General features: G+C 40.0%; 1 protein-coding gene across 25 annotated transcripts in view; it reads right to left on the bottom strand.

Moving 5' to 3' along the window:
• The window catches only part of MBNL2 (muscleblind like splicing regulator 2), a 106,060-nt gene that overhangs the window by 62,389 nt on the left and 26,217 nt on the right, over window positions 1-17,454 (bottom strand). For 21 of the 25 annotated variants that reach the window (XM_086880857.1, XM_086880863.1, XM_086880866.1 and 18 more), the window contains one exon: window positions 5,283-6,117. The exons of the other annotated variants lie outside the window; for them this stretch is intronic. In XM_086880857.1, the coding sequence (XP_086736983.1) occupies window positions 5,283-5,456 (174 nt within the window). In that variant the 5' untranslated portion in view covers window positions 5,457-6,117. The remainder of the gene's footprint in view (window positions 1-5,282; window positions 6,118-17,454) is intronic. 25 annotated transcript variants of the gene reach the window in all.

Below are 17,454 nucleotides of genomic sequence, written 5' to 3' on the forward strand. Positions count from 1 at the left end.
TTTTTTTTTCCACAGTAACCTTTTAACTTGGTAAGCAAGTCTGTGCACAGCTTTCAATTACTTTTTATTCTGTGGTGCCTGTATCTGAGACCAGGTAGAAATATTCTTAAAAGGCTTTCATGAAAATGCAGTAGTCTGCTGGCTCAATAAATAGAAGAGTTTGAAGTGTTTAGGCACTCCAAAAAAGTTATCTGGAGCTCTAAAGAAGCTTTTGTTTCCTTGTTACCACCATAGAACTTGCAACAACAGTATCTTGAAGATACCATCTCTGTTACCTGTATTAACTTAGACAACATATCCTTCTAGTAGCGGACCTGAAGAAAGGGTATAAATCTGAGTCAAGAAATGACACCAGGACTGAAAATTCAGATTTGCCTGCAAATGTAAGAGTTAACTCTAAGCAAAATGCACGATTGTATTTTCTTATCTGCCAAACTTTCCCCTCTTCCCCCTCCTAAACATCACTATTCATTTTAATGTGGTTTTTTTAGTTATTCCAATTCAAGTACAGCAAGGTGTTGCATGTCTTATCCTCACACATTATATTATATATCAGTATTCCTTTAAAAGGATTTTGTTCTTTATTACTAACAGGTCAAGAAAGCCTTGAAAACAGACTTGCTTATAGTGTCCAGCCTGGAGGGATCTAAATGGGATATATTAAGTGTTATACATCCACGTCATTCAATTTTAAATTAAGCTACTTCAGCCCAGGGAGAAGTATAAAATCATAAATGAAGCACTTTCTGAAATCCAAGCTTTTGCGTTAGACAGGTCACTTCACAGACCCTTCCAAAGGCATCCCAAGGGGAGCCTGTAAGGGCTCCAAAAAGGTTTCAGGATGGTTACGGCAGCAGACGAGGCTCTGGCAGTGCATCCTCAGCATCCTTTATCTTCCCACCCACCACCAGGGCTCAGGGCCCTGCCAGGAAAGGTCCCCTTCATTCACCTCAAGCACAGTGAACCAGATTAGCCTGAAGACACTTTCATCCTACACATCAAGCTCACCAAGTTCATTTGCTCACAGTACAGTTTTGGGTGTGTTTGTGTGGCCGCACTGGTGACCCAGTCATGTAGGGCTTCTGCTGGAGGGAGCCTTGTTGCTGCCAGCAACCATGGGGTGCACGGGGATGATCTGCCTGCATTGTCCTAAAACCCCACAAATGCCCTGCTCTGAACAGAGCAGACTCTGTCCTTCACCAGAGAGGGAGAAACAAATGCTGAGCTGCCCCTCAGAAGGCCATGCAGCAGAACCTGGCTTGAAACCAGCAGGTTCCTGGCCTGAATCTGACCCAGGCTCATTAGTCTTTAGCTATTTCTGTCTAGCCTGGAGCATCTCACAGATGAAGGATATTCAGAGCCCAGACAGTCTTCCACAGTGAGCATTTTGGCTCCTCAAAGCTGTAATCAGTCCAATGGGTTGCTGTTGCAACTTTTGCTGGGTTTAAAGTCAAGTATTGCAAGGACAGGTATTGGGAGCCAAAACTGCCTTCTCAGTTAAAAGTAAACAGTTTGTTGAGCTTTTACTTGGTGCCACCAGAACTACTAATATACTTCTTTAATACAGGAAAATTTTGATTATGACGCAATTATGTTACTCCAGAAGGCCAGCCTAATGCCACAGCACTGTCACTGGCAGAAGTGATCCAGTGCTCTGCCCATAGCCACATAGCCCCTCCTCTCTTCTGCAGCAACTACAGCAACAACTTACCCAAAGCTTATTTCCAAACTGGTACACTGCACAATCACAAAGGTATCAGTGGGAGCACAAAGGAGGGCATGGTATGACATGGAGGCAAGCGTCCCTGGCTGGGATTACATCCTTTGGCCCCAAAGCCAGCTTTTGCTAGCTTAGAAAAATCCTAAAAGTACAGGAAAGTCTGTGTGAAGGTGCTTCTGGTGACCCAGTTGCAGGACAGTTGAAGTTGAAAAGGTCCCCTGGATGTCATCTGGTCTCAAGCAGGGTAACTTAGGGACAACTGCTCAAGGACTAAATCTTAGACAGTTTTTGAGTGTCTCCAAGGATGGAGACTCCACAACCTCTCTGGGCAGCCTGTGCCAGTGCTCGGCCACCATCACAGTGACAAACAACTCCCTGATGTTCAGAGGGATCCTCCTATGGTTCATGTTGTGCTTGTTGCCTCCAGCCCTTTCACTGGGCATCACTGAGCAGAGCCTGCCTCTGTCCTCTTTGCACCCTCCCTGCAGGAGGGTGTATATATTTATATACATTGATGGGATCCCCCTGAGCCTTCTCCAGCTCTCTGAGACTTGCCTTATGAGAGGGATGCTTCAGTCTCTTCATCATCTTTGTGACCTTTCACTGGACTCTCTCCTGCAGCTTTACACTGGTGCTCTGGTAGTCTGATCCAGCTGGCTTACTGATACCAATAGCATGCTCCCTTGTCTGCCCTGGAAATCTGGAAAGAAGATGGCATGCAGGGGAGCATACATCCCTATCCAGAACAGGGGCTCTTTTGGTCAATCAGTGTGTAAAGGAGAGTCTGTCTCAGAGTCTTGTTCCTTGTGTTTGACTGACTTCTAAGGGAGCAGCTGTAACTACCAGGCACCACCTAAATGTAACATAACTCCTTCATAGACTTAAAAAAAGTTCTGTCTTTTCTGGGTAGAAAGATGTTTATCCAGAGACTCAGCATAATTTATTTTTACAGCAGGTATACCAAACCAAGACAGTTAAAAGGCTAAGTCTCCAGAGCTCTGGATGCTGTATAAATAAATGCTGAATAATTGCCTGCATTAAACTGTGGTTCAACGTTCAGCAAGGAAAATAGCTCTTGTTTTTTTTTAATTAAATTCTGATTTTATCTATAATTCTAGACTGTTCTGCTTGTCCATTTACATGGAAAGTCATCCCACTTGTTGAGTGCCAAAGCCTTATTCTGAAACCGTATGATTAACACCGGTACTTCCAAAAGCTACGTATCAGTTTTATGTTACTAACCTAAAGTCCCTTAGCCCGCAATATAAGCAAACTGAGCTAACCAGGCACACACATTCTTGCTCTGGATATGCCAATTTACAAACATTCTTCTGAATAACTGAGACCATGATTGTGAGGACACCAGTCAGCACAGCCCAGAGCCGTGCACTCACAATGGTCCTAAACAGTTTCCTGTGCACAGCAGGATCAGGTAACACATGGAAATGCACAACTCCAACTCATTCTCAGTGCCAAGCAGATGCAGTTGAAGGCACTGTTGTCCCACTATGGGATTTCCTTCAACCTCTAGCAGAGCTGTTGAGAAGAAACCTGTGCCTCCACCTCTGCTGCTTCAGGTCACAATATAAGTTCTTGCTATAATCCCATCTTTACCAGCAATCTAATCCATTAGACTCAACTAGAAGATGCAAGACAGGTGCATGCTCTCTTCTGCATGAGAGAGGGCAATTATGGTCAGTGGGACAGAGCAGCACCATTTCAGCCACCAGAGCTGGGCTGGAGTGGGCTGGCCCTTCAGGACAGATGTCCTCCTACACTAGGTCAAAACACAGCTGCTTGCTTTAACTACATTTTTTTTACAGGGTTTTGGACTTCACTGAGCAATGATGCTGGTTTGTCAGGAAGTTATCCACTGTGATCCCTCAGGATTTCTCTTCATGGTATTATTAGCTTAGTCTGTGACTCCAGTTTTTATTTGCAGACAATAACCATCCCTGAACAAAAGTCTCCAGCTTGAATAGCTGGCAACTCCGCTGTGAGTGCTCAGTACTATCGGGGAGAGCGATGCTGTCCTCAGGCAGCAAGGACAGGTGCATCACTGCTTAGGCCAGGATGATGCAGCAGCAGCACCTCTTTCACTGCAGAGCCACTGTCCTGCCAGCCCAGGGGTGACCGAGCCCTGCTGCTTACCTCCAACCTCCCAGACACAGACCCAAGACTTTATAACACATAAAAAAAGTACATAAAAACCCCCTTCTACTGACCTGCTTATTTTTTGTAAAATCGGAATATTGCCTATTTGCTGCAGACACTAGTCTGCTTGTTTAAAAAAAAATTATCCCATTGGCAGACAACCAATATACAAGAACATCTACAAATAAGCTGTTACAGTTTATCGTGCAGTAATCCATGGATTAAGGTCATTAATAGCCCTTGATGACATACTGCCATGACTCCAAAGGTGCTCTTCTGGCTTACAGGCTTTACAGAACACAACCCCCTCACAAACATTTGCCCTGAGATACTGTCTTCTAAATCTTCAAAAGAAAAGAAGAAATGAGAAAAAAAAAGAAGGCAGATGCCTAGCACAATATCTTGCATTGCACTAAAAAAAAATAAAAAAGTTATAATGGAAATAGACCATGCTGAATTTTCTTGCCTTTCAGACTGATGCTTTCACCATAGAAGAGTTGTTGGTAACTGAAATTTTGATCCTCAGAGCTAAAATAGCAAGCCAAGACATTCTCTCATGCCCAGAAGATAAAGCCATAAGTAAAACTTGCAAAATAAAATCTGAAATTCTCAATTTTACCCTTTAATTATTTATATGAAATAAGCTTTCTCCTTCTGTTGACACAAGAACACAAATCCACATCATGGAAAACACTGTGTACTCCTCAAATCCCAAGGGGTCATTAATCTTCTTTTATGCAGTCCATGAACTATTTTCACTGAATTTTTTAAAACAGTTTTCTAAAGCATGCCTGATGTCATTAGGAAGTCAGAAGAAGCTGATGTCCTAACAATATAATTGCTAAATATCCTCCAAAGAAGAGAATCCCTTTGCTGTTCCTAAACTTCTGCTCATAATTGCACTATCCATACATGTAATTATCAATGCTATTAATTTACCTGAGTCTCCAATGCCAAGAGTAAGCAACCCTTTGTGTCAAATCTGAAGTAATAGATAGACTTTTCTCACTTCTGCTGATCTAAAGGAAAAAATCTGCATTCTTTCCATATGATTTGTTTCTTTAGGACTCTGGGAATGGCATAGTATTGTGCCACTGTGTATTTTCGTTTACCATGAAACAATTATAATTCATAAAATGTACTCAGGAAAATACAATTGTCCTACCAGCTGCAACCAATTCTGTATCCCACAGTCACATGCAATTTTTGTAAACAACATAGTGTCATTTGAAAAAAAACAAACAAAAACCTTAGAAAGAAATCTTAAAAGGTTCAGTAAACAAACGTTATGACAAACAACATTTGTTTCAATATACATCTTACCAAGAACAATCACTCATCATTTCCTATTTTACTTTCACTACCATGTAGTAGCATTTTCATCACACATGCAGTTTCTTTTTCTTACCTTTAAGGAATCAAAGCAGGCAATAACTCTTCCATTTTCAACCTGGCAACTTTTGGGGGGGTGTGCAAATTTGCATTCTTCATCAGAGCGTGAACAAGTTCCCCTCTGAAACTGCCTGCACACTTCTAATGTCAGCCATTTTGTATCTCTTACGGGAGCAACATTCAAAGCCATGATGAGAAGCTGATTTTGAACTTGTAAGCTGCTGTCAGGTGAATTACGCTGAAGAAATTTCCAAAACTAATGACAAAGGAAAGGGGAGGGGAGGGTGGTAGGGAGGGGATCGGAAAAAAATAACTTCAATTCTAATTGAAAAGAAAGTTAAAAAAACAAACAGTGGGGGACGATTAACGACGTTCAACACACGCAAAGCAGAACAAGCAGAGAAAGTTTATCAGCAAGCAGTTACTCATCAATCATTAAGTCCCGCTTGTAGACTTTTGGCTGGGAAAACACATGCTCAGTCGCATTTCTGTCTGTAAAACACGTGGGTTTGTTGATTGTAATCACGGATGCACCGGTTTTAAGCCAAGGTCCATCAAGGCAATGGCACTCCTTGATAGAATAGCAGTCCTCTGATGGTTGCTTGCCGGTATTGATTACACGAGAAAAGCAATGCAGTCATTTGCTCATGTCCCAGGAATAATAATAATAATCCTTTTTCTGCTTTCAGTTTCCCATCAACTAATTGGCAAATGGAGACAGCTGAGGTATCTTCTGCCAGGTGTAAGGTGAAGGCAATGTCTGGCTGGCAAAGACGGGATTTTGAGAACACGGGTGTAGCAGTCCTCGCTCGTAAAAGTGACTTGGCAAAGGCACTTTTTAAGTCACTGACCTGACAAAACAAATACAGCATCAGTTCACGTGCAACTCATATAAATCAACATTATGAAACCTACAGTCCCTTTTTATCACATATTATAATAATACAGCCAAAGTTGACTCATTTTTAAAAAACAAATAAATAAATAAAATCATCCTCCTTTGTGAAGTTACACATGACAAGGGAATAACCAGTTGAGCCACGTACTGCAGTAATATTCCAGGCAGCAATCCAAAAGTTGGGAATGATTTAAATAGATGAATGTGGCAGACACAATAATTAGACACGCTAGTTGTGAAACAATTTAATCAAATGTGCTTAGTCTCCAAAACTGTATACAAGAACCCGTTTCCATTAATTTATCACTTGGCCCTTTAGATTGTGTTACTACATTATAAGTTGTTACTCATTATTTGTTCTTCCTTAGAAATGAGGATGGTAGTCAGATTTTTTATGTCTCCCTCTATTTCTCAAGAAAAGAAAACACAAAAAATGTCTTTCCAAAATTATAGGAAATAAAACCTTCCATATGCGGACAATAGAGTTAGTTTTCCCATTAACCTAGAGGCTGTTCCCTTCGTGAAAGGGCTCAACCACCAAGTCACCATGCTCCAATGAGTCCTTTCTAATATGAAGCAGTCTTTATCTAAATATTCTTTTGATTTATTTAGGCTTTGTGTACCTCTACAAATACATCCTTCAGCATCAAAACCTCAGATTCCAATATGGCACTTAAACTATCTGGGGACTGTAAAATACCTATGCTATTTTACAGAAAAACAGATCTGAAAATCAAAGGGTTAGATATTACAAAAAATTTTAACCACTAACTATATTTTATACATAGACAGTGAAACCATGAACATGATGTTTCCTTCTATTCAGCTTCAAAGGAACACAACTTTTACTTTGCAAATACCAGCCAGAAACAGTTGATGGATTATTTTTGTGCAAGGAAAAAGAAAAGAGGAAGGACTGGAACAAGTGAGATTTTAAAATATATCAATAAAAATAGTTCTGAAAGCACTGTCAGCTTTTCCATATCAGAACAGTTACCATTCTGTGCTTGGATTCATTGGCCTTACTTGAAATCAGTATAGTTAGTTGAGTAAGAATTACTCATACCCAGTTTCAGGATCAGATCCCAGTTCTGACTTCTAGGTCTTCACATGAAAAGGTTTTTCTATTACATAGCAATGCCACCAGAAGGGTTTTACTATGCGACCAATACTTACACCAAAAGTTCCTACTGCTAGCATGAATAAAAGCAATGCAATGCTAATTGCTCAAAAATTCACTTTCAAGTCCAATGTGCAAAAAGAAGGGTCTGGATGACACTTAGCTTTACTTGGTCATAAAGAACAACAAGGTGCAAGAGAATCAGTAATTTTTTAAATAATTCTATGCAATTACAGTACAGTACATAAATTACAAAATCCTCAAATATTCCATCAATGTTGTCTGACAGCATCAATGAAGAATGAGATTAAGCTGAAAGCATAGAAAAAGGTGAGAAAATACTCATAACCGATGAAAAGGAAAGAGAGGAGGAAAGACAAGAAGAGCCTCTCCACAAGGGCTTGTTGAGCTTGTTGATAGCTTGTTGGGCTGATGATTTAGCTGGCTAAATGTAAAAGAGGAAATACTCTCCCTGGAGCCACACATTCCAATTCAGAAATGTCAGTAACGGTTTTCAGTAATAGCTGTAGGAGACAGACGGAAATTTTGGGAAAAGGGTAAATGTTGTACCGCACACTGCTGAAAGTCACAAGTAGTAATACTCTGCAGGGCTGCACACCATAAAATTGACAAAGTTGTTTCTCAAGTAGTAGGTGTTAAGACTGAAAAAAACCAGACACAGCGTGTGGCAGCAAAGCAAACAGCACACAGTATGGAAATGGCAGTAGCCACGGTTTTTAAAAACATGAAAAGCAGAATCACATATGAGATTTGTGAGACTACGGCAAGAATTCATACCAAAAAGCATTTGGGGTTGGAGGGTAGAGGAGTGAAACACATCATCCTATTTCTTACCCTCATGCTACATGAAGATTTTCTAAAGAAAGGGAAACATGAAAAGTTTGTCTCAAAAATCCATTTCTTGTCAAACATAACAACACCACCTGATTTCTCAAGAGTCATCAAGTGCCTCAAGAGTTTCTAATGGCGCAAACTCAGGAGACAGGACTGAGTCCTTTCTAAAGGAGGCCATGCCTTCAGCAGGAGGCAAATGCAAACATGGGGAGGACAGAATACTTTGGAGTGCTTCATCCCTGCCACTTCCATGACCTACGTGTTCACAGCCACATGTTAGGCAGCCGTCATACCTCCTCTGCCCATCACCTGCACCAGGAGAAACAAGGAAGAGATGCCACCTTGAAAATTTGAACATGAGGGATGCAAAATGAGAAGGGAGAGAAAAGACAAAGCAGGGAATGAAATAATGGGAGAAGCCAAGAAATGTAGAATTCAATGTTATGAGGAAAGTGCTCAAGAGAAGGAAAAAAACAGAGAGGAAGGTAGGAAAAGGAAATGGCTGGTTGTGAAACAGAGAGGAAGGGAAAGACTTTATAGAAAATGGAAGAAAGATGAAGAAAGGTTGTCAACACCTGAAGAGAGAAGGACAAGAAGAAATTTTAGAAGGAAAGCAGAAGATGCTGTGGTTACAGGAAAAAAATCCAGCAGTTTGAGTAAACAGGGAAGTAAATAAGAGAAAATAATGGAATTGACATAAGAAAATATTACAACAACAACCATAATAATCCTCAATAAAATGCCTGCCAGGCCACATGCCATTATTAACATCATAGCTTAACCTGACCTTGTGTGTTGCAAAACCCACCCATCTGGAGAAAACCAGTGGATCCAGCAAATGCAAACTCTTCTCTTCTTGCCATTATTTCTAACTGTGTCCCGACATGTCAGCCAGAGCTGTCCTGCCAAAATCAATGGTACCTTACCAGCATAAAACCCTCAGCACTAAGTGTCCCTTATCCTGGCAGAAGGTTTTGTTTGCTTGATGGTTTTGTTTAGTTGTTTTGTTGTTATCATGAATGATCCCCTTCCCACTGTAGCTAAACAATCTATCAAAACTTACAACAAACAACTGAGCTGCAAAATATTCTTACTGAAGATGAAGGAAGTACTCAACATAAGAACAAATTATTTTTGTCTTTTTACAAATATTATTATTTATTTTCAGTTTCTCACACGGTTGAATCAATGGAATTGATCAAGAATGCACACTTACAAAAGCAGGTTTTTGTAGGTTAAGTGAAATTAAATTCATGAACATGTATTTGTAAAAGCTATTTGGCTTCAGATCCCTTTTAGGATAAGCATCACTTCCCTTTCGCAGAAAGCTAGCAAGGCATAGGAGTAGAAGGCCTTTGTCAAGGTTAAGAAAAGAAAACCCTTTTTAATTTTAAACAAGACAAAGCACACAGACAACTAGAAGCCCACAGAAAAAATTCTCAGAGGAATATGGGGCAGACAGCCTCATCTCTGGGAATTGCAAGTGAATACAAAGCCCTACCCTATTACAAACCAGATGGATCTTTCAGCTGGAAAAGCTCTTTTCAGCTCTTGCTATCTACAGAATATGAAGTGCTTTGGTACAGTAGTTTTACTAATCAGCCAGATTATGTAGCAATGGATTACGCAGTATCTGACAGTGAAGTTGAGACATCCTGGACATGATGTATTCATGCTTCAGTAGACAACACGTAGCAATGAACAAAGACCTCATCTTCAAAAGTCATGCACCTGTTGACTTCCAGTAGAGGAGCACAGTCCTCTACATGGTCTCACCACAGACCTCTACAGGAACCACTAAGCCCACTCAAAAGGTGTTAAAACAGTTTTACACTTTTTGAGGTTTAAACGCTCTGTATTATTCATCACATTCAAATGTTCAGTAAGAGATGTCAACACTAGGGGTCAATTTGTTGCTCCTACTGTCAAAATTTATCAATTTATATATTTCTCCTATAAATATATCAGAAACTCAAGAATTAAAAAGTTAGAAAACCCTCAGTTGTACTTAAAGGGGACCATACAGTTTGATGTATATGAACTCTTTTTTCCCAGACAGAAATGTTATACTAAATATATTTAGCCTTACAAGTTTGATAACTTGTCAACAATACGCTGTTTTAAAAACAAGGAAACAAAAAAACCAACCCAAAACATCCCCCCAGACCCCAAAGACTCACTATGCTGTGAAAGCAAGGTGAGCCTTCTCTAGGTCACAAGCAGGGAGAAGAAACACGTTGGCTTACAGACTGCTGCCCAAATTCTGTTGAACTCTGGTGGAAAAAAACTCACTTTCAGGACCTATCTACAGTGACCAAAACTGACCTGCTGGATACTCCAATGCCAAGACAATGTATTGAGAACTTAGTTTTCAAACCCAGCGTGCACATACTGCCACTCTTCAGAGACAAACTGTTTTCTTAGCCAAATGTGAGATCTTTTTCAAGGAAGACCAAGGTCAACTCTCTAACCTGAGGGAAATGATACTGGACAATTTTAAGCCCATGGCCCAAAGCAGATTGCTGCTACAACTTTTATCCATTTACACATAAACAAAACTCATGTTGCTTTCTTCCAGAAAATCATGTTCATAGTCTTAAATTTCAAAAACTTTTTAAGAAAGAAACAATAACAATGGCCCTGCAGGAGACGCCAGGCCCAAAAAAAATTTCATGGCAAAATTTTAAGGTCTGGTTGGAAGCAGCAGAAAATAGGCTCTGAATGCCTAGGCAGGGTTAACCATAAGCATCACTAGCTTCACACTCCACAGCACAAGTTCATGAGGCAGCAATGTCTTGACTACATACTACTTTAACTCAGATTCTCATGATGTTCCTTTTTGTTCAGGAAATAAACTGACCTCTAAGAAATAAAAAGCTTAGCCACTTCTTTCAGCCTGGACTTACTAGTTTTGAATCAGTGATTTTACCTGGGTCAGATGATGTGGGACAAAACACAACCATTTCCAGATGCCTCAGGACATCTGAGAACACAGATTAACCAATGTGTGCCACTGCAAGATGCATCTTCAGACTATAGACAAGAATTGTGTTGCTTCCAAAAACTGCTGCAGTCGACCTATTTGCAAAGGAAACTTGCTTAGTATTTCACTGTGTTTACAGACAAAACCCAGTGGAAAGATTCCCTGCATAAGTGTAACACATAGGAATGCTTCTGTAACCAGATCAAGTTACGTATCCTGAATGTTCACAATGGATATACAGATATTCAAAGACTGACAACTACTGAACCCTCACCCTCATTCCAGGAAAAGGCATTCAAATCCCACTAAGTCATACCTCTTGTTTGCAGCTGCATAGCGGACCCCACTTTCAAATCATTCAGGACGCAGACATATGCTTAGGGAACACTGGCAGGTGCTTTAATCCAAAAGACAGTGGAACTTTGCTTCCATTTTTCAACTAAACATCATTGTTACACTCTTAAATGTTCTTTTCTCCCACTGTTTGTGCTTTAAATAGCATCCAAGACCTCCAAACAGAAGATAAACTGCCCACTAAAGGACAGCCACAACCCCACAAGCTCACTCCACTGTTGCTTTAAATTCCAGCTACTTGCCATTTCCTTGACTCCCCTGTGAAGTTCTCTCTTGAGGTCCCCCAAACTCCCTGCTGAGGAAAGCAAGACTGCAGCTTAATCCCAGGCTACAGCTGGATCTGTTCTGATCTGCCTCATCAGGTGCAGAATAATGTTCCCTTGCTTCACATGTGCCAGCCAACTCAACAGAGTCATGGCCACCACATGGCTCACGTCCCACTCCTGATGGGGTAGAGAGCAGAGCAGGCAGGATGGGGCACCCCACCTGCAGCAGGTCTGGCTCCTCTTTGCAAGCTCCTTTAGCGACTGTAGTAGCTGTATCCCACAGGACATGCTCCCTGTCCCTGGAAAACAAGGCTGGCTCTCAGGCGTCACATGCTGATTTAAGCCTCATTGTGCAAGATCCCCCACTAGCCAATACAAAGAGGATCTCACATTGAAAGATGCCAACATGAATTAAATAAAAACTAAAGTAATTTTACAGACAAATAATGTGACAGCATGCTTCTAAATCGCATTTGAATAAACTACACCTTCAAGAAAGAACATGCAGAGGATTCTCCTGTGGTGGATAGGCTTTTTTTTAATACCATCAGCTTTCCAAATAAGGGAAACAAGACCAGGAGTGATGCAAGAGTACATAGGTATCATTAATCAGTGAGTATATACCAGCTTTGTGTTCTTCTCTTTAAATCAATTTCTAATATTCATCTTTTTCATAGGTACCCTTATACAAGATATCTATTAAAACTGGACAATGCACAGTATAGTATAGTAGTGTCTGCACAGTTAAGTTAGAAGACAGGATTAAAACCAAAATCAAGCTTTTGGTTCTCCTCTGAACTATTGTGGAGTCACAAAAATTAATAATCCCTAAATTCAAAAAACAAGAGAAAACAGGACAGGTTTCCATGAAACATTATCCATTCTTTGATAGCAAATATGAATGGGAAACCTTTCTGTCTCCATAACATTTTTAAAAAGAGCCATTCAATTACAGTAGAGCATGATGAATGGATTTTCTTCCATAAATTTCAAATGAAACTTATGAACACTTCTTTAATCACTTCCAGGGTTTTTTTCCACTTTAAGATATTAAGCAGCTCCCATGTAGCATTGAGGAAACTAGTATTGCTCAAATGAGGAAGAAACCAGAACTGCCATATCAGGGAAGCTGCCCACGTGTTTGTGGTTGGTAGCCAAAAATACTAAAATTCTAATCCTGGGTCTTTTATTAATTCAACATGAATCAGCTGAAGTCAGAAGTGTCAGGACTTACAAAGAAAGTATTATTTAATTTATTTGCTTGACTTGGAGACCAACTATTGCAACATCTCTTTACCTGTTATACAACCAGTGATAAACACTAGTGAACTGTAATTCAGATGAACACTTTACACAGAGACAATCCTAACTATTTTATTTAAGCTGACTGAAGTCCGGGGACAGACTAGAAAACACCCGTCTGCTTTATTTAAACTGAGCATGACCTTCAAATCAGTTTTGCTAAATGAGCCATATTTTCCTTGTCACGACCGTTAACGTGCCAGGTTGAGGCTTTTTAGTATGTCCCCCACTATTTACAGTACGGCAATGGGCTTCTTGTTAAAACCTGCCGCTTCCCTTTGAAGCTGGCTTTACAATATAATAACACTAATGTCCTTTGTCCCCGGGGAAATAGGTGAGGAGGAAGGTGTACCACTGACTGTGAAACAACCGACACAGCCTGGGACCTTTTCAGCAACCCACTGTACTACTTTGCTAATGGACCGTGAAATATTTCTGCTGAACTTTGGGTCAGTGGATGACTACAGCCCACAAGAGTATTTTCTAATACCAAAGTGCTTCGAAGTCATGCTGGAAAAACTAATGCTTATTATGCTTCAGTTAAAATGCAATTGCAGGAAAGAATTTTCTTCTTCTAGCAAACTACTTTTGTTTTTATTCTACTCCTCCTCTCTTGGTTTGTACCTTCTCACAGTTTTCAACTTAAAACACTTTCTAAGTCCAAATTAACCTGATTTTATCCTCTAGGTATATGAATTTCATACACAAAATTCTGTTCCCACCTTCACAAGAGGGCAAAAGCAATTTCTGTTCCTGTGCCTCGGCAAGCAGAGTTAATCATCCCCGGCAGCAATGACGTTACCACTTGGCCTCTTGTGGACACAAATGTTTTGCTTTTGGCAGAGTGTAGCACGTAATAGCTATTAATCAAACCCAATTCCCCAGGAAAGGGTACCCCAGTGCATTTGGAGCTCCTACTCACACCCAGCTGCAGACATGCATTTTATTTATGTTTTTTTTGGACTGTAAAATATTTAGAGAAAAGTGTGCTTATGTACTGTGAAATTTTTATAGACTGGCATGGAGGGAACGTGTGATCAAGTGACTGTTCTCACCTGCCAAAGGACCGATAACATGCTGTTACACAGGAGCACAATCTAAAAGAGCTCAGGCTGTTGTCAATTTTCTATTTTCTCTAGTCCAGTTTTGCTCTAAGCCAAGACAGAACTCTTGCTGAAGTATTTGTTTATGTGACAAGCAGCATCCTTTTGCACTGAAAGACAATGATAAGTCTGAATAAACCAAGCACTGTATGTAAATTAACAACATGTTGAATTTGAAAGCTGCACATGTTTTAAAACTGCCAACAGCATTATTAATAATATACTCCAGCAAATTACCCAGCTCTGGGAAGTTGCATGGTACATCCAAACCAAGCTCCTGAGGCGAGGGCAGCAAGAGCACTACTTAATGCTATTAACTCCGACTGCCTCTAAGTGCTAAACCCATTCTGCTGAACAGATTCCCTACACTAAATTCAAGAGCAACACTGTGCTGAGATAAAATACCTGCATTCCTGTGCCATTCTCTCCACCTTTTACCTGAGCACAGGATAACAACACACACAAGGATGACCTTAGCAGATGAGTCAAAGAGTCCATCTTGCCCTAAATGCAGCCTGAGACTATGGCTTATATTAGATGTCTTCAGAAGAGTGCAGAACCAGGGCAGGCAGAGCATGATAATTTCCAAGAATTTTCTCCCAACAACCTGTAACTGATGTCTTTGTATTTAACAAAGAAAAATTATTAAAATTAAAAAATTATTTTTCTTCCATGGATTTCCTCAATCCCTTTTTCAAATGCTGCTCTGTCAGAAATGTCCTTTATAATGTGCATTGAAAGTAGGGTACACCAAGAGGAAGCTGGACTGGCTCTCACAATTGTTGACAAAAGCATAGCCTCTCAGGAGAGGAGCACGGATATGGAAGGAAACACTTCAGGACTTCTTTGGAGATTTACAAAAATTTGAAAACCACATTTGGAGCTGGGAGTAAGATGACTGATTACAAAAACTGTCAAGAGAATCTGTGTTGTTTTACTAGTACTCCTCAAGGTGTTAAACTAAAAGCTCCAGCAAAAGCGGAGCTTGGAGAAAAAGACTTTTAAAACCTACCACAAGATGAAGAAATGCCAAAACCTCTTCCTCTGCACCCCAAGCTGCATCATCTAGGAACACTCCCAGAAGCAGGGATCTTAGCAACCCAACAGAGAAGGCAGAAAACCTGAGAGCCCGACAAAAGGAAAGCAGCCTAAGCAAGGCACTCTTGCATTCTACCAGCCCCAAAGCATGTCACAAGCATCTCTAACGTATTTTGGAAGAAGCAACTTATCACAATGGCAAAGTGCTTTTGGCAGGGAAAAGAAAAACCTCAGTAGTGTCTTTAGTACTCAGAGCTGAAGGCTGCCAAAGCAAGCTTTCATCAGAGTCCATTTTATCACAAGGATTCAATTCCCCTTTCGCTCCATTAGTACCATGCACGTAACACACAACACCAGTTTTTTAGTTTAACGTCCAAAACTAAAGAAATCCTCATGAAGCAGAACATAAACAAGTGCTTTACTACTTAAGTATCTCATAGGACATTCTGCAAAGCCTGATTAGGTGCCTACACCAGAATACTTCATATCTTACAGCAGTTAAAAAGACAGAACAGTGAGCTAACTTTAAAGTCACCTATAGAATCGCAGATAGTTAACAAGTACCTTCAAAGATTATTTATTTTTTTATTTTTAAATAGTGTTTTTATACTAGCATTCAGACAGCAGCTGAAATCTCCCACTAAAAGCCATTTTTTCAAAGACCCTTCCCAGTTAAGAAAAAAACAGATATATGGGTTTTAGCATGGTCTTGAAGAAAAAAAAAAAGGTAGTATTTAACAGGTTGGTCTCTATTGGTCTCTTCTGAAGGTAGGTTGCCTTTTTGTATTGTAAACAAAGATGGCTTCCTGTCTGATTATCTTTGGTCCTCCAAGGTGAGTAAAGAAAATATTTAATCATATTCCATGTGAAGATGACAGTAAGAAACTTGATTTTCAAAATTCATGCATTCGTCCACAAGAAAAAGCAAACAACAGAAAACCCTAAACAAAACAAACATTCAAAACTTCAAAGGCTACCTGTGTTGTATTTCACAATACATAATGCAAGCTCATTCTTTCTGGAATAAAATAAATTTGCATTTAGTGAACCACTGTTCAGCTGTCAAATACCTATCACAAGCTCAGAAAGAGAACGCTTTTCCCCTAAAATTGTTTTTGCGACTCGTGGCAGAGAAGAAAAGAAGAGCTTTACTCATATGACTTGCAACTTCTGGTGAATGTCTGTTTTCCTGTAAGTCTTGAATACTCCTATTTAATCCTAAGGTAAATAATGGAGTTACAACTGGAAGGAGTGCACAATAACCATCTGCAGACATTGCCTACCAAGTAAACTGTTTTTTTCCTGAGCTCCAGGATGACGAATCTTGGGTTTGGTGTGCAGTACTGCTACTGACCTTCCTTTTTGCTTGAGCACCAATTAAGAAGCACTGACCCAATAAAAATGGGTCATATTGATCTGTTGTTTTGATTTGTGTAACATGTCTCCCTCAGTCCAAAAAGCTCACCACCCCTTGCCACTGAAGAAAGTTACTTCTCAACTCAGTTTCATTTCAGAGAGTACCCTCTTTCTTTTTTTATTAAATTTACAACTAACAGGAGATAAAGTACTTAAGCACAGAAAGGCTACACAGAAATAAACCCAGAAAGTTTATTGGCCTACAGTAAGGACTTTGGATGTGTTCATACTCATTTTTCTACCATGTGTCTAGTTAATTTTTCTGTAAGAGTAAGAGGACATAAACTACATTCAGGTTTCTGTAAGGGAAAGAAACCCCAAACCACAACAAAAAAGTCCAGCCAGTATCTTTGAAAAGCAATTTCAATATTTAGAGTCTTTGTTTTAATTTCTCTTATCTTAAGAGTTGAAAAGGGAATGGATTTAGGCAGCCATACTGACAGTGTTAGTCTCTCAGAGCCAGGCATGTCCCTACGTTAAATCAAAAATTTTCTCAATATTCAAATTACAGCCCCTATTTTAACTCAGCTATGTATTGTGAAGAGAGCAGTAGGAAAAAAAAAAAAAAGTCTTTAAAACACTGAAAAATCAAATGCTTTCATGCTTTGACACAATGAATTACAATGGTTTGCAGTGAAAACCGAACACTTTTCCTCTTGGTAGTTTAATAGAGCCCTCTTCCAGACCCTTTTCTACTACCTCTGCTTCCCTGTAACTGCAGAGATTTCTCCATCCTGCTGGGAATGGCAGAACAGGTAAGCACAGCCTGGCATTTGCCAGCACTTCTAAAGCAATGGAGATGCTTCTGACAACTGAGCACAAGCAACTGGCTTTTGGCAAGAGACAGTTTTCA

This window comes from Cyanistes caeruleus, chromosome 3, assembly GCF_971803275.1.
Source record: "Cyanistes caeruleus chromosome 3, bCyaCae1.hap1.1, whole genome shotgun sequence".
In the NCBI taxonomy this organism is placed as follows: Eukaryota; Metazoa; Chordata; class Aves; order Passeriformes; family Paridae; genus Cyanistes; species Cyanistes caeruleus.